Source organism: Chiloscyllium plagiosum, unplaced genomic scaffold (genome assembly GCF_037043375.1).
Source record: "Chiloscyllium plagiosum isolate Xiang-an unplaced genomic scaffold, Cpla_swu_hap1 HiC_scaffold_12, whole genome shotgun sequence".
NCBI lineage: Eukaryota > Metazoa > Chordata > Chondrichthyes > Orectolobiformes > Hemiscylliidae > Chiloscyllium > Chiloscyllium plagiosum.
Window position 1 is genome coordinate 69,011,147 of NW_028270150.1, and position 23,901 is coordinate 69,035,047.

Consider the following 23,901-nt stretch of genomic DNA (forward strand, 5'->3'; position numbering starts at 1 on the left):
GGGAAATAAAGCCAGCTTCATATCTTCCATGTCCTAATCTCTATTGTTTCCAAGCTCTTCAATGTTCAGTCTCACATTTAAATCCATTCATGATCTTTCCTTATACAGTTTCTATGACATTCTCCAGCTCCTGTACCTTCCTAACTCTGACCAAAATGAAGCTTTTGCTTCTTCTGACTGACTATAGGCCTATCTCCCTTTGCCCAATCATTCAGCTATCCAGACATGGAAATCTGAAGTGCTTTAGCATGTTTTCCTCTAAATATCGATAACGTGATATTAAATCTGATGGTTTGGTATGGAAACACAAGTGAGCAATGGGCCAAGAGAAACTAACTCTCCAAACAGCAATTTTGCTGCAGATGAATTAGTGGGGCTGGGAAAACAAGCAAAGAGAAAAATGTGAAAGAACATGGAGCAGATAGTGCCAGACACCAGTAAGGCGTTGGGGTCAATGTGGAATCAGGTCAGGGAGGTGAGGTGAAAGAATAAGCCGATTTATTCAGCCACAGAAATATATGCAAAAATGGAATTCTGTACAGGATTTTTTTGCCCGAAAGGTCAATTTTCCTGCTCCTCGGATGCTACCTGACCTGCTGTCCTTTTCCAGCACCACTGTAATCTTGACTATATTGTTTTATGTTGACCCAAATTACTAGGCGGAGCATGTCCTTTATCAGGAATATGTGCAATTGGCATAATTGCCAGAGGGTTAAGAGTGGAGCTGGGAATTATTAAAGCATAAAAGCTAGAATTGTACAAGGTATCATATGTTACAGTTTTAAACTTAACACAACACAACTAAGTATGTTATTAAGCCAGTGCCTTGTATAGCAGATTTCATTATTTTGTTGATTATGGTATAAAACACTATTAGCAAATTTTAAATTGGTTCACAGTACATTTACTGATGATAAGTATGAGCCAAGAGGAATCTTACTTCTGTCTCCTGTTTTAGAATTGTGCAACACATTGTTACATGGCTTATACAGCTAAGGCTTAAATGTTTGAAAAGAAACTGATCACTTTAAAATCATGTATTTCCATTCTGAGCTATCTGATTCTCAAGCTTTTATTGTCACTCCAAATATGGTTTCACATTGGTATTATCCTCAGGAGGGTTTAGTGCACATCCTGAAAAAATACATCCCCCAATAATTTAAAATAGTCATGGAGAAAGACGATTTACAATCAAATATAGAAAGGCTTCACAGTAAAAGGTGAATTGAAAAGGTGTCTGACTCAAGTGGATTAAATTCAAACATTGCCAGACAAACAATACTTATACATGAGACACCTTCAAAAGGTAGACACATTTTGATCTCAGAGGAAGCTCTGCACTGTTGAAGATGCTGTCTTTCAAATCAGGTGTTAAACTGAGGCTCTAGCTCCCCAATCAGTTGAACGTCTTTAACATAAAAGGTCCCATGACGTTATTTCAAGAAGAAAATAGGAGCTACCCGAATCCTTTGGGAAACATTTATTCCTTAGTTTACATCAGAAAACAGATCATCATTCATTATTACATTGCTCATTGTCAGACCACTTGACATACATATTGGCTAAAAAAGCCGTTGTTCTTCCCATTGTGAATTTGAAACATGGCCTACCTATAGTAGGCACCTTAAAGTACTGGAACAACACCACCAGAGATCCGGACGAAAAATCCTTCAGATCACTTGGGAAAACGCACTAACATCAGCATCAACATCACTACCACCATAATTCCGCAGCAACTCCAATGGACCGACCATGTTATCCAAATGCCCAATTCATGTCTCCCAAAACAGATCATGTACTCCCAGCTGAAGGAAGGTCAGCATGCCTCTGAGTGGCCAAAAGGAACATTTCAAGGATAATGTCTGGACCAACATCAAGAAATTCCAACATCAACAACTGGGAGGACATGGCTACAGGGTTATGGGGTTAAGCAGGAACAGGATACTGATTGAGGATGATCAGCCATGATCATATTGAAGTGGTGCTGGCTCGAAGGGCAGATTGGCCTACTCCTGCACCTATTGTCTATTGTCAAACTGGAATCACTGGAGAAACATCATCCAGCAGGGAGCTATATATCATGAAATCGATCTCCACTATGCCACTGAGCAGAAGTGATCCTTGAACAAGGAGAGACAGAACATCAGGAAGGCCCACCCACCATCATCTCCAACTACCCACCAATGCCCATACTGCAATAGAATCTGTGGATCCCGGATTGGCCTCTTCAGCCATCTGAACACGTTCAAATGGACGCCCTACTGGAGGACAATCATACTTGACCCAAGTTACCAGTGATGATGATGATGATTAGCTGTTGTATTTCCTCTAACAAAATTTCCTCTAACAAAACTTATCTTATTGACTGTAAAGTACTTTGAAATGTTTGCGGGTGATGTAGAAAGGTTATGTACATGCAATGACTCCTTTCTATAAGGCAATAAACATTGTAAGACAATTGTAAATTTCATAATATAATAGAAAGCTCGGTTGAATGTAAAAATTACAGAGGAAGCCTGAAGAAGGAAACACAAGAAGCTAAGAATAAATTGAAAGTAGATTAACACCCAGTTAACATAAAATGGAAGCCAAGTAACTTTTGGAAAGATAAGTAGTAAAAGCATTGTCAAAGGAAGGATGGGACTGATTAGCGACCAAAAGGAGATTTTCTTTTGGAAACTGAGGGCATGGCTGAAGTACAAATTTGTACTTTGTGTTGCTGATTTTGTAGCAACTGTGATCTGAGATAAAATAAAAATAGATAAAGAGGAGATACTTCAATATTTTGGTAAGATTTAAAGTAGAAAAGTCACACAGTTGGAATGCATTTTTGATTGCTGAGGGATGGAAGGCTGGAAATTGTGCAGACTTTGGCCTTAAACTTCCAATCTTCCCTAAATGTGTAAGTTGCCAGAGGGCTGCAAAATTGTAAATATTACACTTCTGTTTCAAAAAAAAATGGAATGGATAAACTTGGAGCAAATATTCTTTGAAAATTATTGTTGAGTGTTGTCTGTTCACTTCAACATATGGTATGGTTAAAGTTTTTAGTATGACTGAGTACATGCTATATCTTAAAGGACACAACTTGTGAGCAGCCTCTGTGTATCTTCATGACTGATGTGCAGCCATGAAGTTGGGAGTTAAGAGGAAACATTGCAGACAACTATAGGATGTCAACTTAATGCCAGCAAAACACTTAGAACAAATTGTGCAAGACATAAAAGGCATTTGGAAAAGAAGAGTTCATTTATGCAAGCGAGCACTTATTTGTTGAAAAAGATCAAGTTAATCAAACATGATTAAGTTCTTTGAAGAGATGGAGAAAGTGCTGCGGTTACTATGGTTTTGTGTATATGGGCTTTCAAAAAGCGAATGCTGAAACACCACATGGTATACTTGTTGAGGATAATAAAACAAAGAACTGTGGATGCTGGAGATCTGAAATATACAAAAACAGAACTTGCTGTTGAAACTTAGCAGGTCTGGCAGCATGTGTCGAGAGAAAACAGTTAATGGTTTGAGGTTAGTGACAGGCAATAAGACTTCAATACTCTTTTTCTCCAACTCCTTGAAATAAGGGCCAACATTCCATTAGCTTTCTTGATTACCTGCTGTGTCTGTGTGCTGTCTTTCTGTATTTTGTGCATAAATATCCCCAACTCCCTTTGAGTTGCAGCTTTCCGCAGTTTCTCTCCATTTAAATAGTACTCTGTTCTTTTGTGATTTTTTCCCAAAATGAACAACTGCATATATTTTCACGTTATATTCCATTTTCCAACATTTTACTCACTTACATAACCTATCAATATTTCTCTGTAAACTGTGTATATCCCTCTCACAACTTGCCTTTCCACCCATTTTGGTTTTGTCTGCAAATTTGGCAACAACAATTAATGACTTCCTCCAAGTCATTAATCAGGTGGTTGTGGAGTACACAATTGTAAGACACAGAATTTATAGCGAAAGTTTAAAGTGTGATGTAACTGAAATTATACATTGAAAAATACCTTGATTGTTTGTTGAGTCTTTCATCTGTTAGAATGACCATAATAGTTTCACTTCTTTCTTATGTAAATCACAAAACTTTTTTTTAAAAGTTATATTCTCAGGTTAACTGTAACAATTAGTGTCAGCCAGATAATATGTTGAAGGTGTTAGCCCCCTGTCTGTGCCATAATGTTGAGACTGATTCTAATCTTAAAAGTGAGTTAACATAGTCTTATATGGATTCGTGCAGTTTTTGAGCAAAGTACAATGTAACTCTGCAATTATAAATTCACCCCACAAACGTATATGTATATGTGTGCATATGGGTTTGTGTGTGTGTCTGTCTGTCTGTTTGGGATGGAGGGTTGTGAGTGTGTGTGTGTGAGAGAGAGAGTAGTGCGCGTGTGTGTGTTATGTGTCTGTCCGTGAGAGGATGCATGTGTGTGTGTGGGAATGTGTGTGTGTGTCTGGGTGGAGGGTTTGTGAGTGTGAGAGAGAGTGTATGTATGTGTAAAGTGGTCTAAGTCTGTGAGAGGATGCATGCATGAGTGTGGGAGTGTCTGTGTCTGTAGGAGTATGTGTGAGTGTCTGCGTGTGTGTCTGTGTGTGTGTGTGTGTGTGTGTGTATAGGAGTGTAAGGTCCGAAGTCGAAACACTTCTGTCTATTGATTGTTATGCGGTGCCCATTCATCCGTTGCTGTAGCCTTTGCTTGGTTTCACCTATGTACCATGCCTGAGGGCATCCTTACCTGCAGCATATGAGATAGACAACGTTGGCTGAGTCACATGAGTACCTGCCACATACATGGTGGGAGGTGTCCCCACGTGTAATGGTGGCGTCCATGTCCACGCTCTGACACGTCTTGCAGCGCTTACCGTGACAGGGTTGTATGGAATTGTCCTGAGAGCTGGGCAGCTTGCTACGAACAATGATCTGTTTGAGGTTTGGTGATTGTTTAAAGGCGACCAGTGGAGGTGTGGGGAAGATCTTGGTGAGGTGCTCATCCTCATTGATAATGTGTTTCAGGACATGAATAACATGGCGTAGTTATTCGGCTCCTGGGAAGTACTGGACAACGAAGGGTAATCTGTCAGTTGCAGGACGTGTCTGTCTCCAAAGGAGGTCATTACAGTTCCATGCTGTGGCACGTCAGAACTGGTGGTCAATGAGTTGAGCATCGTACCCTGTTTTTATGAGGGCATCCCTGAGTACCTCAAGGTACCCATCACGTTCCTCCTCATCTGAACAGATCCAATGTACGCGTAGGGCTTGTCCATAGGGGATGGCTGTTTTAATATGATTTGGGTGGAAGCTGGAGACGGGTAGTAATGTGAGGTTGTCTGTGGGTTTGCGGTAGAATGTGGTGCTGAGATGTCCATCCTTGATGGAGATGCATGTGTCCAAGAATGAGACAGATAGTCAAGAGCAGTCCATGGTGAGTTTGATGGTGGGATGAAACTTGTTGATATCACTGTGTAGTTTTATCAGTGACTCCTCGCCATGGGTCCAGAGGAAGAAAATGTCATCAATGTACCTGGTGTATAATGTTGGTTGGAGATCCTGCATAGAGAAGAAGTCTTGTTCGAATCTGTGCATGAAGATGTTGCCATATTAGGGTGCAAATTTGGTCCCCATGGCTGTTCCATATGTCTGGAGAAAGAACTGGTTGTCAAAGGTGAAGACGTGATCGAGGCTAAAGTGGATGAGTTGTAGGATGGTGTTTGGAGATTGGCAGTTGTTGATGTTAAAAGTACTGAGGTTGTTGCCGCGATGCCATCATTGTGGGGGATGCTGGTGTAGAGTGCGGAAATATCCATTGTGACAAGGAATGTTCCCAGTTCAACTGGTCTGTGGGTGCTGAGTTTCTGTAAGAAATCCGTAGTGTCACGACAGAAGCTGGGAATCCCCTGTACAATAGGTTTAAGATGCCTTCAACAAAGCCTTCAACCACCTGATGAAGGAGCTGCACTCCAAAAGCTAGTGCTTCCAATTAAACCTGTTGGACTATAACCAGGTATTATGCGATTTTTAACTCTCTGGGATTGAAGGTCTTTACTCTTTCTCAAAAGAGAAAGCAGAATCTTAATAATTTTAAGGCAGAGGTGCTAGAATCGTGATAAGCATGGTGATCAAAGGGTATAGGAAAACCAGGATAATAGATTAATCAGATTAACTGTGATCATCTTGAATGGTGGGATAGGTTCAAGGGGCTCAAAGGGCCTGCTTCTGCTCCTAATTTAAATAGATGTTCATAATATGAATGGAAAAAAAGCAAGGAATAGGATTAATTAGAAAACTCTACCAAAAACCTGGCACAGACACAAAGGGTCACAAGACACCTTTTTGTGCTGTCTTTCTACAAATCCACCTTTATATATTGTTAAAACAATATTAATAAAAATCTGCATGGATTTAAATATTTTCTTCATCGACTTTATCTACAAATTCTTTCAAAGTGAAACTGAGTCTTTTCAAGTCCTGATGAGGCTCTAGAAATTTGGTCAGTTGCCATTAAAAACCTGCTTAGTGAACACATATTAAGAAAATGAACGCAGCATATTTTATCCAAATGTGCCCTGCAACGTTTGCTGTTTATATGTTCATCACAATTAAATTTAAGTGTGGTTATTGGCTTCAATTACTAAGTGTAATGATTGGCCTTTGTTGTTATCAGTTTCTTCATCTAACATCTTTCTGTGCCAGTGAAATAAATAAATAAGAACGGAAGAAACAAGAGCAGAAGGCAATTCAGCCCCTCAAACCTGCTTCACCATTTGATATGTTCATAGATGACCTCAACTCAGTCTCCACTCTAGTTTACTGCTCGCTCTCCATAATCCTTCAACCCATTACTAATTAAAATCCTGTCTATCTCCTCCTTAACAAAATTATTCAATGTGTAACCATCCAGCAGACTTGTGCTGAATTCCAGAGATTTAACGATCCTTTAAGAGAATTAATTTCTACATTAGGCATTATTTCATTTTTCTATAAATGAGCTTCCTAATGCTGAGATATGGACACTTCTGTGTTATATGCCTGCTTAGTTCGTGATCACAACCATTTGGGTCAGAGTACATAATTCTGAGACATGGAAAGCAACAGGCTAACCTCTTGCAAAATACTGTACCTTATAACATTGGAGTTACTGATCTCTAAGCAATGCCAACAGGACATGTGTCAAATCTAAAATAAGGTAACTGAAAGAAAAATGGCATGGAACTAATTTTGCTGTTCGAAAGTAGCATTTTAATCTTGTACTACTGAGCATTTTCAAGAGTGTTGTAAAGCAATACACTGTTACCAGATGAGGACAAGGCTACGTATAATGACGTCAGTGATTCAAATGCATTTTGAAGTGTCATTCATCGACAAATGGTTTAAAATATGGACTTTGATCCTGTTGCATAAACATTCCAGGTTCGAGCTATAGTCAAGCAGGATTCGGGGAATTGGGAGATGGTGTTGAGTATGAAAATGTGACTGGGCAGGAAGGCATTTCCATTGTAGACTAGAATGCATCCTAATCAAAGGTTTTGGGTTAAGGAAGCATTGTGGTAGAAAGAAAGCCATTGATATCTGATAACATTACTATTTTACCATAATTTTGTTTTCAAAAAGGTTGCTATTACAGTAATATATTCAGCCTGATTTTTGTCCATGTTTGGGTTGGAAACACAGGAGGGAGAAACTTTGGCTCTGTAAAACCATTTTTTTTTAAATGACTGCCTGCACTTTGGATTTTCAGTGTGGAGCTGCATGCTGAATTGAGAATCATGCCCCAGTGACCTGGGAAGAGTCTCAGAGGATGCACAGTTCCTCAAGCCTGCCTCAAGAGCCAGCACTTGAAGCAAAATTTAAAAATAAAGATTAAAACCAGAAATATTCCTCCTGCTCTCACCCCATAAACTTCCAATCCCCATTCATGCCAGCAACTCTACGATCTTTCTTTAGCTTTTTGCCATCGTCTTCCCATTAACCCAACCCCATTTACCCTATACCCCCTGTGCCATCCTTTGCACATCTATCCTCCTCATTAATCCTCATGCTATATGTGTCACCCTATGCCTACCTATCCATACCCATGGCCCCATTCCCATTTACCTATTCTCCATGCCTGTCAAAACTAGTGCCTCTGAACCGACATCCTATGCCTTTGAACCCACATGGCCCCTCATACTTCCTATTCTAACCAATACCCATATAACTTGGTTCCTTTAACTGCAATGTGTCTGTCTCTAGGACCCTTAATTGTCCTATGCCAACTCATCTCCTACTCACCACCTTTGTCCTTTCTTATCTGTACCAACTCGCCTGTCATCCAGCATTAGCTTGAGTCAGGAGCCAAGAAGCATCATGACAGAAATAAAAGCTCCCAGTCTTTTGGTTATGTCACTACTGGAAAATATAGGCTCTCATTGATTTAGGGCTTATGCCCGAAATGTCGATTCACCTGTTCCTTGGATGCTGCCTGACCTGCTGCGCTTTTCCAGCAACACATTTTCAGTTAAAAAAGTAAACACCCAAGACAGAGAGATTGCAAGAACAGATTACTTATTAAAAGAAACATCTCACTTGAGTGGTCAATGTCTTGTCTAAATAACATTTAATTTGTGGTCAGTACTTAAAAACCTGAGGTGATAGTAGGTGGAGCTATCAATCCACAGGCTCCTCTATTGTGAATTAAAAGCAGATTACAAAACACACACACACATACCCATGCAGACAACACTCCAACTGAGAAAAGCACTGTATTTTTTAAAGTGCACATTTATAAACAATTTCCTTCACAGTTAACTGTTTCAAAAGACATCTCAGCTAATTCCTGCTGACCACCCCCCCCCGCCCCCCCCCCATATATTTGACCCATTCTCCTAGGATTACCAAATGCCCTAGATGCCCTCCGTCAAATGATCTCTAACCCCTAATCCTAAAAGGTCCTGCATCTAAATCGACGTCTCTCCAAAGTATTACTCTAGCTATCCAAAGGAAAGATACTTTCTTAAAGAAGTTGCTGGAGAAGTTCAACAGGTTTGGCAGCATCTGTGGACAGAAAGTAGACTTACTGTTTCGAGTCCAGTGACACTTCTATCTGGTCTAATTTCCACATTCGGGGGCTCCAAAATCCCCTTTCAAAAGAAGCAGTTGATCAATTAAGTAGCCAGTTACCTTTAGGAAGTGGGCACTTTCAAAACTCAGTCTGTCCTCAATCCAGCCCCATGAAAATTGATAGACAAACAACAGAGCAGGGCTTGGGAGTCCCAGCAAGTGCTGTCATTCTTGCCCCAATAGAGGCACACTGTCCCACAAATTAGAGTCTAGATACAAATTATATCTATGAATTTTTTAAAAACACAAACTGTTAGGTGATAACACAATTAGGCTTGAAATTTCACACCATTATTACAAAGCTTGTGGTGGGGGCCCAAATCTGGGAGTCCTGCCCCAAACTCAGCACATACCATTTTCGCAGGTGGAGGAATAATGAGAGGTTCTAAGTTACACTTTATTGTTCATGTAGACACAAATAAAGAATAGCTGTTTTGGTCTGATCTGTTTTTTGTTCGTGAAATGTCCAAGATTTTATTTATCTACTTTAGATCTGGTAAGAGAATAGATCTAAGCTGCCAAAGAGTACTTGTTTGGATACATCCTGGGATGCCTTTGGAAATCGTTGAGTGATTGATAAACTTAGGTATGAATGTGCGGAAGGAGAGCCTAATTTTGTGTTTTATCCTATTTTTGACAGTGCTGGAGCACTAAATCTAGCCTTTTGCTCTGACTGCCTCAGTACTCTGAACCTCCCACCATGACTCCCACCAAGCCCAGCCACTGGGACAAAACTTTGAATTTCCAGGGCACCTTCCCTTGATCAGGTTTGCAAAGTCAGGAATTATTCCAACCCAGGAGCAAAATTCTCACCTTTAGTTTCCTAGGTGCAAACCTCCCAATTAAATTTTGTGATTTTTCATCACCCTTCCTACTCAAGAATAAGAACTGAATACAGTAATCATAAAATTAGCTTCTTGCAATCAATGGCATGAAAGGGTGGTACATTAATGAGGTCCATGCTTGTGAGGGTGGAGAGTTCCTCAATTAGGTCATTGAATGTTATGTAAGAGAGGAAACTAAATATATTTTTCCACAGTTGCTCAAGTCCCAATAAAGCACTAATTGGCTTTTTGTTTCAATAGTGAGAGCATGCTGCATTATTAGAGGTTGTGCCTTTTAGATGAGACATTAAATTGCAGCTCCAACTGCCTGTTCTTTGCTTCAGCTGAATATAAAAGGTCTTGTTTTACTATACAAAATTGAGAATTCATTCCACCTTCAAAAAGATATCAATGTTTCTTTAAAGTTGTTTGCTATTCATTCCACCTTGAAAAAAAACTTCTAATATTCATTCAAATTATTTGCTATTTTCATGACTTTTCAGTATTCAAATTGCACATAGTATTTGCCAACACAATAATGGTTCCACTTCCAAAATAATTCACTGATTTGTGAAGTGCTATGGAACCTGAAGATATTGATGAGTATATTCAGAAAAAAATCCTTATTCTTTGAGAATCACTGGCAGATGGGAGTTTCCTCAATCCAAATCCATTTTCTGAGGGGAAACAATTTCAAACCGAAATAACTATACTACTGGTTAGTTACATGCTCTTTTTCATATAGTTTAAATGTAAGCACTTACTTCCACACAATTTTTAAATCTAAGTCATTTCGAATAATTGCTCAGTATCAGAAAAATTGTGGACTGGTAAAATAGCTTTTTCCTTTTAATTTTGATTTCCTGTCAGAGTCCTTTTTGTTATCATAATTTTAAATAGCGTTTAACTTTGTTGTATAGCATTAAAATATCTAACTTTAAAATCAAAGCAGGAATAATGACCTTTTACTTGTTGATAATGTAAAGATGTGCTAGCAAATATATGTATTTGGATTTCTTGTAACTTTGAACATATGACTCAGCCATTTTAAATGCTGCGTCTTCAAATTCTCATCAAGTTATACATTTCTTCGCATATCTTGAGCTGACACTGGACATTCTCTGTAATTTAATGCTATAGGTCAAGAATCCTGTGTCTAACTAAAGCATAGTATAACTCAAGCTATAATGGAACTGCTTGAGAGAAATAGATTCTGTAACCTGGTGTGATCCTCCTGTATACATTTACTTTATCTTCTGGAGGCAAACTAGCTCTAATAAGAGGAAGCAAATGTAAATCAACTCACTAAATTTATTCTGCCTTCTGAACAAATAGAATGACATAGTCAATGAATTTAAACCTGCTTCATTTCCTCTTTCTAGTACAGAAAATAGAAGTAAGTATACCACAGTATTCCTGTTAATGGAGTGAATACACTGTGCTAGCTAGCAATTTCTCTGATTAAGCAATAAACATTTGCAGCACTAAATTTGAGTCCTTTATACTTTCATGCAGACCTTATTTTCCTAACTGGATAGCAAACAAAATTAGGAGGGTAAAATTAGGTTTGTTGTGAATTGCATTTTAAATCATGCTGAATTTTCTTATGCAATTTCATCCTCTGTATTCTGTGTCCAAGAATTTATTAGTTAGGCCTTTAATCAAGTTGGCTACTGCCTTCATAGGTGGAGATTTTTTTGGCAATATATTTTACTGAGTGTGTGTGATTTAAAATATCCTGCTCAATTGCAAAATCTTGGCAAGATTTGTATTTAAACCGTATGAACAGACTAATTTGTCACAATAATTACAGGGTTACATGATATTTACTACTGGTAAGGCATCTATCTATTTCATGAAGCCACCTTTATACCCCTTCAGCTGCAATACAGAGATAAAATCTTGTGCAAGTACCATCTTTAAAGTAATTTAATTGCCAGCTTTCCTTCAGAGAGCACATTAGTTGTCTCAACCCCACTTTCCCCACTCCTCTCACTAAACCATTCTTTATAACTAGAAATGAGCATGTTGGAGCCAGGTTTCTCAGTTTCATGATTTTTGAATGTGAATTTGTGGCTTCTGTTTAAAGAACTTTGATCTAGTTTCAAGTTGTACAAGCTTAGAACAGAAAGTCTAGTTGGAGTCAAGAAATGGAATTTTAAAATTTTAACGCAAACACTCACCTGCTATTCAGATATCAAAAATTAAAAGCGGGGCATTGTCTCAAGTAGGTATGGATAATATTTTTATTAGCTTTTTGAGAGGAGTCCTTAACATTTCCAAATAACTTTTTACTCTCTATGATATTTTCTTTTTGTGGGGCTACTCGAAAAAAATATTCTGGACTTTATCGTTTCAAAGATAAGTTCAAGATTGCATGATTTTAAATGTTAAACCGTATTATTTCTCAAACATAAAAGCCATGTCGACTAAATTGTCAAAATTCTGATGTTCACCAATTTAATTGGCAGGATGTTTAATGTGAATAATTGAGTGTGGTTACAGTGAGAAACGGCTGTGTGAAATAGATATAATTTTAAGCCTACAAATCTTAGTCCTTATTTTATTTAGAAACTTAGATTACTTTAGTTATCACCTTCTGAAAACACATAAGCTGATTTATCTTCTGTTGATTAAAATTGAATAGTTTTCTAAATATTGTAGTTCACAAAGACAACACTGAAATTCTTTCTTTCATTGTTTTATAGTTTACAAATGCACGTATAAAACTTTTTTTGACTGTAACTTCCTTCATACATAAGTCACGTGGAATCTTTTCCTTTATTATCCAGGGTATATAACATAAGAGCCAAGGAGTTTATGCTTGAATCTATAAGTAATTTGTTAGGCCAAAGTTCTATTACAGCGTGCAGCTCTGGTCACCTGATTACAGATAAGATGTTGTTACATAAGAAAGGGTGCAAAGGAAATTAAGGGTGTTTCCAGGATTGAAAAATGCAGCTGTAAGGAAAGATGGATGTTGTGGGTTGTTCTCCCTGCAACAGAGGAGACTGAAGGGAGATTTAATTTGAAGTGTAAAAAAATTAGGAGCCTGGGATAGGGAGGATGAGAAAGGTCTGTTGACCTAAGGATGTTGATGGGACTATTGGGTTTGAGTTATAAGATAGGCTGGAACGTTTTTCACTGTAGCATAGAAGGTTGAGGGGTGACCTTATCGAAGTTTTAAAAATCATAAGGGGCATAGATAAGGTGAATAGCTAAGATATTTTCTCTCGGGTGGAGGAATTCAAAACTAGGGGGCCATATTCTTAAGGTCAGAGGAGAAGGATTTAAAAGGATCTGAGGGGCAGGGCAACCTTTTTATACAGAGGATAGTTTGTATATAGAATGAACTGGCAGTAGTAGATGAAGATACATCATTTAAAAGACATTTGGACAGGTACATGAATTGGAAAAGTTTAGAGGGATATAGGCCAAACACCGGCAAGTGAGACTAGTTTAGTTTAGTTTGGGAAACTTGATCAGTGTGGATGAGTTGGTCCGAAGGCCGAAGGGTCTGTTTCCATGCTGAGTGACTCCACCTCTCTGTGAGAGAGACTAGTGACTGAGTTAGTTAGATTTAAAGTGATTGGTGGAAAGAGATGAGAAAACATTTTTCACCAAAAGGCTGGTAGTGCCTGGAGCTCACTGCCTGTAAAGGTAGCATAGGCATAAACCCTTAACTCATTTTAAAAATGTCTGGATATGTACCTAAAGTGCTGTAATCTACTGGACTGCAAACCAAATGTTAAATAGGATTAGACTGGGTGACTCATTCTTCTGCTGGTGCAGGCACAATGAACCAGATGGCCTTTTTTCTCTGTTATAAACCTTCTATTCTAACTGGTGTAAGGTTCGGGCGACTCTCAAGTGCTTGTTAACTGATGATGATGCTAGATTTGATAAATCTGGTAATTTTCTCTTAAATTCATGCCCAGAAAAGCAATAGATCATGTGGTCATTTGGTGACATTCTCAGTAAATCTCCACAAATTCTCATGTCAGCAATCGCATACAGGTGTTAATAGTTCAACTAGTGTCCCTGTAATGATTGTTCAGAAAATATTATTTGCAAGTATGTTTGAATATTTGACTTTTTTTTGTTATGACCAGGTTGGGGTGATTCCGCTCCCCTCTTTTCAGCTTTATCGTTGTCTACAACAAAGGTTTAATTTTGTTTTGGTGCAAAACTGTAACTCTTTCCAACTGACAAGGTTTCTCAGAGTTGGAAAAAGGAGTAGATCTGTTATTTGCCATCCCTGAGGAATATGATAAAGACACAATGTCAAGTATATGGCCTTAGTGAGTCTCACAGATACAGGTACAAAAATAAAAGTGGATAATGTCCAGTATAAAAGGAAAATCTTTGAGAGTACTTGAGACAGGATTTTAACCTAAGACTATGGTTGGCTTATTGATTTCTGGCCATCAGTGAAGGTTGCTTTTAATTTTAAGTAATAGAGTCATAGAGCTGTACAGCATAGAAGCAGCCAGCTTGGTCCAACTCATATCCACGCCAGATATCCTAAATTAATCTAGTCTCATTTTCCAGCATATGGCCCATATCCCTCTAAATCCTTTCTATTGATATACTCATCCAGCTGCCTTTTAAAAGTTGTAATTGTACCAGCCTGCACCACTTCCTCTGGCAGCTCGTTGCAGACATGCACCATCCTATGCTTGAAAAAGTTGCCCCTTAGGTCCCTTATCAATCTTTCCCCTCTCACCTTAAACCTATGCCCTCTGGTTTGGACTCCCTCACCCCAGGGAAAAGACCTTGGCTATTCACCCTATCCATGCCCCCATGATTTTATAAACCTCTTTAGGCCACCTCTCTGCCTCCGTCACTTCAGGGAAAATACCACAACCTTTTCATCCTCTCCCTATAGCTTAAACCCTCCAACCCTAGCAACATCCTTGTAAATCTTTTCTGAATCCTTTCAAGTTTCACAATATCATTCCTATTGCAGGGAGACCAGAACTGCTCACGGTATTCCAAAAATGATCTAACCAATCTCCTGCAGAGCAGCAAAATAACCTCCCAACTCCTGTACTCAGTGTACTGACCAATAAAGGCAACATACCAAATTCTATACTGTCTACCTGCAACTCCACTTTCAAGGAACTATGAACTTGCATTCCAAGGCCTCTTTGTTCAGCAACACTCCCCAGGATCTCACCATTAATTGTATAAGTTCTGGCCTGAGTTTCCTTTCCTAAATGCAGCTCCTCACATTTATCTAAATAATGTTCTTGATTTCTTGGTGTTTCTTTCCAGTCAATGTTGCAACAGACTTTTCTTCTTCAGATGCACAAGGGAGACTTTTTCAGCATGGAGGTTCTACATTCAAATGTCAATTTCTCCAGCTCAGTCAAAATGAGTTCCTTCAAATATAAAATGGTTGTCTCTTCTGGATATGGAAATAATGATTTTAGGTTTGTTAATTGTAGACAAAATTTCATCCTCAACATGTGAACATTCTCAGTAAGTTGCATCTTAAAATAGGAAATGAGGGCCAATTTATGCCTCCCTGGCAGGGACATCCTGGCTAGTTTAATTGTTCTGACTAAAAGTGTTAGCTTCAGTTCTGCTGTCTCTTGCTTAATCCATATTGGTTTCATGAAATTTGACCAACCAGTGGGCCAGGTGATTGCTGTAGCCATTGTAACTTAGTGTTTTTGGTCACTTTTTAAAGTAATTTCAGTATCAAATTAGACAATTGAATATGATAATCATTAGTCCATGTTTTATATCATTGTGGCATTATTTTAAAACGTTCATCATATATAGCATGACATTTGCCGTTTTTCATTGATGTTGACTTTCACTATAGTTGTGGATAGTATAATATTATAGTAGATAAATACAACTTTTTTTCTGATGTTAATTTATTATCTTTTTTACTGCGTGAAGAAACTGACGATTTACAACCACTTTACAGGTCTTTAATCCGAAGACAACTGAAATCATTGTTCAACACCAAGTGGAAATTTTGCAGAAACTTCCACAAGCAGGGTAAGATCATTACAATTCCCTTGACTGTTTACCTTGCTGGCAGACTTACCTGGTGACGTGGTGGAGTGGAAGGGGCAGAGAGAATTCTTAAAACTCATTGGTAATTAGAACACATTTTATCACTCATTATAACATTAAACAAATTGATACATTTTATGACATTCCAGTGCAGGTTCAGCTTGACTTCCAGATCTGATCCTTTTGTGTTAACACTGTTGCAGAGTTCATTAACTGTCTGTTGCAATTAATACAATTTTTTTAAAATCCAATTTATTCAGTATTGAAAGTATAATATACCAATTTGCCACCTTATTTCATGAAGCGTCAGTAACGATCAGTTAATTTTGTGAGAAGATATCCTTCCGAATGCACTCATCTTTTTCTGGAACTATTTTGAGTGTTTCAGATTGATATTATGTCGTATACTTAACCAAATTCTGTCAATTATCTCCCATTTTCACACATTAGGTTATTTTAACTCACTAGTTGGTAAACTGCCATTACCATAGCTACTTTATCTGCATCATCATCATCGTCATCATCATCATCATCATTTCCACTGTGTCTCGGTACATGTGACAATAAATTTAATTCAATTCAATCCATCATCAGTGTCGTATTATTTCCTTTGTCTATAAAATTGACTAACATTCTTAACTGTTCTCTGCATCAAATGCTGCTTTAAAGATCCTTGATTTTCTTCTACTCAGACTAGCGTTCACATAATTTGTGACTACCTATTCCTTAACTTTTTTTTAATGATATGTTTATTAAAATTTAATGATATACATTTTTTTCCACTTTATATCTTCACTGTGTAAATGTGATGTTAAAGTTCATTTTTATAATAGCACTATTTCCAAAACGACATGTAATCAAGAAGGTACTGAATCAGTTGATTGAGGAAGATTGAAATTTCCTTCAATTGATTGATAGTTTGAAGTTCAAATATGCTGTAATTTTCCAAATGCTGTTAGAATTTCAAAAGGAGAATATGAAGGAATAATATCCTTTTAAAACATGCTTTTGTGCAGCCTGTCCAACCCTCCAGTTTCAATGTAGTAATGAGTTCCTTATTGCAGTGTAGAAATCAAGCACGAGGCACTTCAAGCCTGGCATTTTGAAATCTCTTCTGTTTCTTTTTTGGATGGTATTATGGCAAGTTTTATTGACTACGGGTTTGATTGAGTTCAAAAATGTTTCAAATATCCTTCTGACTAGTCCTAATTCAGTAACCTGAATAATAATGGGTTTACATTCATTTAAACATTGTACAGAAAGCTTGAGTATTTAGAGTAACTGACTGTTGGCATGATTCCCTCAGCTGTTTAGAACAAAGGTTTATAGTGTCAGAATAAAGAGATGGCCATTTAAGACTCTGAGATGAGGTAATATTTCTTCACTGAAATGGCTGTAAATCTTTAGAATTATTGCCATTTGGGAACTTGTGGGTGCTCAATAATTACGCATATTGAAGACAGATCAACAGAAAATCATCAATAGAAATAGTAAGCAAATAAAGGGATTCTGGGGATAAGGTGGGAATATGAATTTGAGATAGAAGAGCAGTTGTAAGCTTATTGAATGGCAGATCAGTCTCATTGACTGGTTTGCCTACACCTGCTCAAGTTCTGATGATTTTTGATACCTTTTTTCTTGCATCTTTTTTGAATCTTATCAGAGAGTCATAGAGATGTATAGCACAGAAACAGACCCTCCAGTCCAACTCGTCCATGCCAACCAGATATCCCAACCTAATCGAGACCCCCTTGACAGCACCCGGCCTATAACCCTCCAAATCCTTCCTATTCATATATCCATCCAGATATCTTTTAAATGTTTGAATTGTACTATGCTCCACACTTTCTCTGGCAGCACATTCCATACACGTACCACTCTCTGCGTGAAAAGGTTGCCCCATAGGTCTCTTTTATATCTTTCCCCTCTGACCCTAAACCTATGCCCTCTAGTTCTGGATTCCCCTACCCCAGGGAAAAAAAACTTTGCCTATTTTTCCTATCCATGCCCCTCATGATTTTATAAACCTCTATAAGGTCACCCCTCAGCCTCAAATGCTTCAGGGGAAACAGCCCCAGCCTACTCAATCTCTCCATATAGCTTAAATCCACCAACCATGGCAATATCCTTGTAAATCTTTTCTGAACCCTTTCAAGTTTCACAACATCCTTCCGATAGGACAGAGACCAGAATTGCACGTAATATTCCAAAAGTGGCCAAACCAATGTCCTGTACAGCCGCAACACGACCTCTCAATACTCTTACCAATAAAGGAAATCATACCAAAAGCCTTCTTCACTATCCTATTTACCTGTGACTCTAGTTTCAAGGAGCTATGAACCTGCACGCCAAGTCTCTTGGTTTAGCAACATTCCCTAGGACCTTACCATTAAGTGTATTAAGTCCTGCTAAGATTTGCTTTCCCAGAATGCCGCACCTCAGGTTTATCTAAATTTATCTGCCACTCCTCAGCCCATTAGCCCATCTGATCAAAATCCTGTTGTATTCTGAGGTAACCTTCTTCGCTGTCCACTACACCTCCAATTTTGGTGCAGATTTGGGATTATTGCTAAGAGCTCTTTGTCTTTATTAGAAAGGACAATATCCAATGCATGAACGTTATCACTCATGGGGAAAATAAAATATTAAAGTGGTTGGCCTCAACAATGAATATATTGCTGAATGGCACCAATCAGCAATGCCCCTTTGCTTATGGAGCTGTCTAACACGGAGTGTCATGTACAGGACAACTGGAGACGGAACAGTCTGCATTTTACTGGAGCTTAATGTCTTGAATGTCTTCCTCTTGTTTTCCAGTCTGGAGAGTTAGTTAACATTGAAGCAGGTAGCTACTAATAGTTCTGTTAGACTCTATGCTAGTCTTGCAGACTCTTCTGCTAATTTTGAATGATGAATTGTCAGACTGATCACTGTTCCTTATAGTAAGACATTCTTTCTCAACAGGCAAGCTATATCTTCCAGTAATACTGACCAGGTTTTGTTTGGTCTGAATGTTAGTGGGTCTTCGTAACAATTGAATTGTAATAATTTCAAGTCAGACAGTGTGAGTATGTGTGAGGATGTAAGTCAACATTGATGAGAAATAAGGTAGATCTAAATGGGATGGGAAAGGAGCCTCTGCCTTGTGTTTCTTTCAGTATAGACAAATTAACATGAGATAATTGAGAATGTTATGTGATATTTTGAAATGGGTAATGTCATGACATCAAATCTTACCTCTGCATATAAAATCTAACAGGTACAACTTGCCCTTCAGTTGCTAATTTGTTGTTCCCTGTCCTTTCTTACATATTGAACAAGTTTAATGATCAACAGTTTTCATTTTATTCTATAGATGGGCAGAAGAGGATCCAAGAGAGATTTTGCGTTCAGTTTTTGAATGTGTTGAGAAATCATGTGAGAAATTGAAGCAACAGAAGATTGATGTTTCCAGTATTAAAGGTATTTAACTTGTAAATGTTTGTGGTTAGGTACATAGTGTGATTTATTAGCATCTTAGAAAACAATCAATGCAACTATGCAAAAACAAAAATAAAGTATTCCAGAGTTATGAAATAAAAACAAAGTGCTAGCAAAAATCAGCAGATCTGTGGAGAGAGAAACAATTCAAGTTCAGTTGTTTCAAAATTAATAGTTATTTTGGACTAAATGTTTCTCGTCACACTCTCCATAGATGCTGCCAGATCTGTCAAGTTTCTTGCTGTTTTTAAAGTAAGGAAGCATTGATATCAAAACTAAATGAACTTGTGTAATAAATGCATTAACTAAACATTTGTGCCGCACGTGTCAGTTTGACCTTAGCATTCAATTCCATTACTATAGTGGAACCTCCCACCATTAATACCCCGGGAGGTACTATTGACCAGAAACTTAATTCAATCAACCAAATACATACGCTGGCTACAATAGCAGGTCAAAGCCTGTGAATTCTGTGGCATTTAATTCGACTCCAGATTCCACAAAAGCCTATTTACCATTGACAAAACATAAGGGATGGATCCTGCATGAGTTCAACACCATCTAATACAAAGCAATCCTATTCACCGTCTTAAAAGTTTTGTCCCTACATTTTTGGAACAGACAGTGAGACCGTAAGAAATAAGAACAGGAGTAGGCCATTTTACCTCAGAGGCCTACGGTAGATTCATGGCTGATTTAACATTCTTCACACCTACTTCCCAGCATTTTCCCCATGACCCTTGATTCCCCTAGAATCTGAGAATTCTGTCTATCTCAGCCTTCTATATACATAAGGATCCTGCCCTCCCTCTCTGTAGCACAGTTCCAAAGACTATCAACTCAGAGAAGAATTCCTCCTCATCTCCATATAAAATGATGCTACACTCTCTGGTCCTGACTGTCACATGGACTGCAGAGGATTAAGAAGGTTGCAAACTACCAGCCTCTCAAGACCCCCCAATAGTCAGAGGGAAATTGAGAAACAAACTTGTAAGGAGATCTCAGTTATCTGTAAGAATAATAGGGTAGTTATGGTAGGGGATTTTTAACTTTCCAAACATCGACTGGGACTGCCATAGTGTTAAAGGTTTAGATGGAGTGGAATTTATTAAGTGTGTACAAGACAATTTTCTGATTCAGTGTGTGGATATACCTACTAGAGAAGGTGCAAAACTTGACCTACTCTTGGGAAATAAGGTAGGGCAGGTGACTGAGGTGTCAGTGGGGGAGCACTTTGGGGCCAGCGACCATAATTCTGTTCGTTTTAAAATAGTGATGGAACAGGATAGACCAGATCTAAAAGTTGAAGTTCTAAATTGGAAAAAGGCTAATTTTGACGGTATTAGGCAAGAACTTTTGAAAGCTGTTTGGAGGCAGATGTTCGCAGGTAAAGGGATGGCTGGAAAATGGGAAGCCTTCAGAAATGAGATAACAATAATCCAGAGAAAGTATATTCCTGTCAGGGTGAAAGGGAATGCTGGATGACTAAAGAAATTGAGGGTTTGGTTAAGAAAAAGAAGGAAGCATATGTCAGGTATAGACAGGATAGATCGAGTGAATCCTTAGAAGAGTATAAAGAAAGTAGGAGTATACTTAAGAGGGATATCAGGAGGGCAAAACGGGGACATGAGATAGCTTTGGCAAATAGAATTAAGGAGAATCCAAAGGGTTTTTACAAATATATTAAGGACAAAAGGGTAATTAGGGAGAGAATAAGGCCCCTCATAGATCAGCAAGGCAGCCTTGTGTGGAGCCACAGAAAATGGGGAAGATACTAAATGAATATTTTGCATCAGTATTTACTGTGGAAAAGGTTATGGAAGATATAGACTGTAGGGAAATAGGTGGTGACATCTTGCAAAATGTCCAGATGACAGAAGAGGAAGTGCTGGATACCTTGAAACGGTTAAAGGTGGATAAATCCCCAGGACCTGATCAGGTGTACCTGAGAACTCTGTGGGAAGCTAGAGAACTGATTGCTGGGCCTCTTGCTGAGATATTTGTATATCGATAGTCACAGGTGAGGGGCCTGAAGACTAGAGGTTGGCAAACGTGGTGCCACTGTTTAAGAAGGGCAATAAGGACAAGCCAGGGAACTATAGACCAGTGAGCCTGACCTCAGTGGTGGGCAACTTGTTGGAGGGAATCCTGAGGGACAGGATGTACATGTATTTGGAAAGGCAAGGACTGATTCGGGATAGTCAACATAGTTTTGTGCGTGGGAAATCATGTCTCACAAACTTGATTGAGTTTTTTGAAGAAGTAACAAAAAAGATTGATGAGGGCAGGCAGTAGATGTGATCAATATGGACTTCAGTAAGGCATTCGACAAGGTTCCCCATGGGAGACTGATTAGCAAGGTTTGATCTCATGGAATACAGGGAGAACTAGCCATTTGGATACAGAACTGGCTCAAGTGGTTAGCCTCACAGCGCCAGAGACCCGGGTTCAATTCCCGACTCAGGCGACTGACTGTGTGGAGTTTGCACATTCTCCCCGTGTCTGCGTGGGTTTCCTCCAGGTGCTCCGGTTTCCTCCCACAGTCCAAAGATGTGCAGGTCAGGTGAATTGGCCATGCTAAATTGCCCGTAGTGTTAGGTAAGGGGTAAATGTAGGGGTATGGGTGGGTTGCGCTTCGGCGGGGCGGTGTGGACTTGTTGGGCCGAAGGGCCTGTTTCTACACTGTAAGAAATCTAATCTAAATCTAATCTAATCTAATCAAAGGTAGAAGACAGAGGGTGGTGGTGGAGGGTTGTTTTTCAGACTGGAGGCCTGTGACCAGTGGAGTGCCACAAAGATCGGTGCTGGGCCCTCTACTTTTTGTCATTAACATAAATGATTTGGATGTGAGCATAAGAGGTACAGTTAATAAGTTTGCAGATGACACCAAAATTGGAGGTGTAGTGGACAGTGAAGACAGATTACAACAGGATCTGGACCAGATGGGCCAATGGGCTGAGAAGTGGCAGATGGAGTTTAGGTCAGATAAATGTGAGGTACTGCATTTTGGGAAAGCAAATCTTAGCAGGACTTATTGGTAATGTCCTAGGGAGTGTTGCTGAACAAAGAAACCTTGAAGTGCAGGTTCATAGCTCCTTGAAAGTGGAGTCGCAGGTAGATAGGATAGTGAAGAAGGCAGTTGGTATGCTTTCCTTTATTGGTCAGAGTATTGAGTTGAGAGGTCATGTTGCGGCTGTACAGTACATTGGTTAGACCACTGTTGGAATATTGTGTGAAATTCTGGTCTCCTTCCTATTGGAAAGATGTTGTGAAACTTGAAAAAGTTCAGAAAAGATTTACAAGGATGTTGCCAGGGTTGGAGGATCTGAGCTACAGGGAGAGGCTGAACAGGCTGGGGCTGTTTTCCCTGGAGCGTCGGAGGCTGAGGGGTGACCTTATAGAGGTTTACAAAATTATGAGGGGCATGGATAGGATAAATAGACAAAGTCTTTTCCCTGGGGTCAGGGAGTCCAGAACTAGAGGGCATAGGTTTCGGGTGAGAGTGGAAAGATATAAAAGAGACCTAAGAGGCAACTTTTTTCACGCAGAGGGTGGTACGTGTATGGAATGAGCTGCCAGAAGATGTGGTGGAGTCTGGTACAATTGCAACATTTAAGAGGTATTTGGGTGGGTATATGAATAGGAAGGGTTTGAAGGGATCTGAGCTGGGTGCTGGCAGGTGGGACTAGATTGGTTTGGAATATCTGGTTGGCATTGGACCAAAGTGTCTGTTTCCATGCTATACATCTCTATGACTCTCTATATACCCACACCTTTGTTGTTGCTGGAATCCTTGAACTCCCTTCCTAATAGCACAGTGGGCAAAACTACCCCAGAGACTGACGGTAGTTCAAGAAGGTGGTTTACGATCACTTTCTTGAGATCAATTTGAGATGGACAGTAACTCCAGACCTACACAACATCCTTCATATGAATTAACAAAAAATGTACTCCTTTTCTTTCACAATAACTTATTGTAGGGCACGAGATGTCTAAATCGAGCTAAACAAAGTCCAATAAATTGCCAGCTCTTTCTTGGATGAGGACCTCAAAGTGTATAAATATAGCAACCGTTCCTGAGAGCCAGGTTTAATTGTAAGCTAATCTTACTTGGCTCCAGGATCGTTGAAATGGATATTCAGAACAGACGAACAGTAGCCATCCAATGAACATAATGTGTACAACAGTACATGGAATGGAGTTCAGTCAGGGTGATTCAGTAAATGAAAACTCCAGTATTCGGGAACCCCGCACTGCCCGGTTCTACCTCCTTTCCAAGATCCACAATTCTGACCACCCTGGCCGACCCATTGTCTCAGCATGCTCCTGCCCCACTGAACTCATCTCTACCTACCTCGACTCTGTCCTATCCGCTCTAGTCCAAGAACTCTCCACATACGTTCAAGACACCACCCACACCCTCCACCTCCTCCAAGACTTCCGTTTCCCCGGCCTCCAACACCT

The 23,901-nt window shown here is 39.1% G+C and overlaps 1 protein-coding gene across 2 annotated transcripts in view; it reads left to right on the plus strand.

Annotated features, from left to right (window-relative positions):
* LOC122555077 (glycerol kinase) overlaps positions 1-23,901 on the plus strand; it is a 109,587-nt gene that overhangs the window by 10,449 nt on the left and 75,237 nt on the right. For both annotated transcript variants that reach the window (XM_043700744.2, XM_043700743.2), the window contains exons 2-3: positions 15,866-15,939; positions 19,313-19,419. In XM_043700744.2, coding sequence (XP_043556679.1) covers positions 15,866-15,939; positions 19,313-19,419 — 181 coding nt within the window. The remainder of the gene's footprint in view (positions 1-15,865; positions 15,940-19,312; positions 19,420-23,901) is intronic.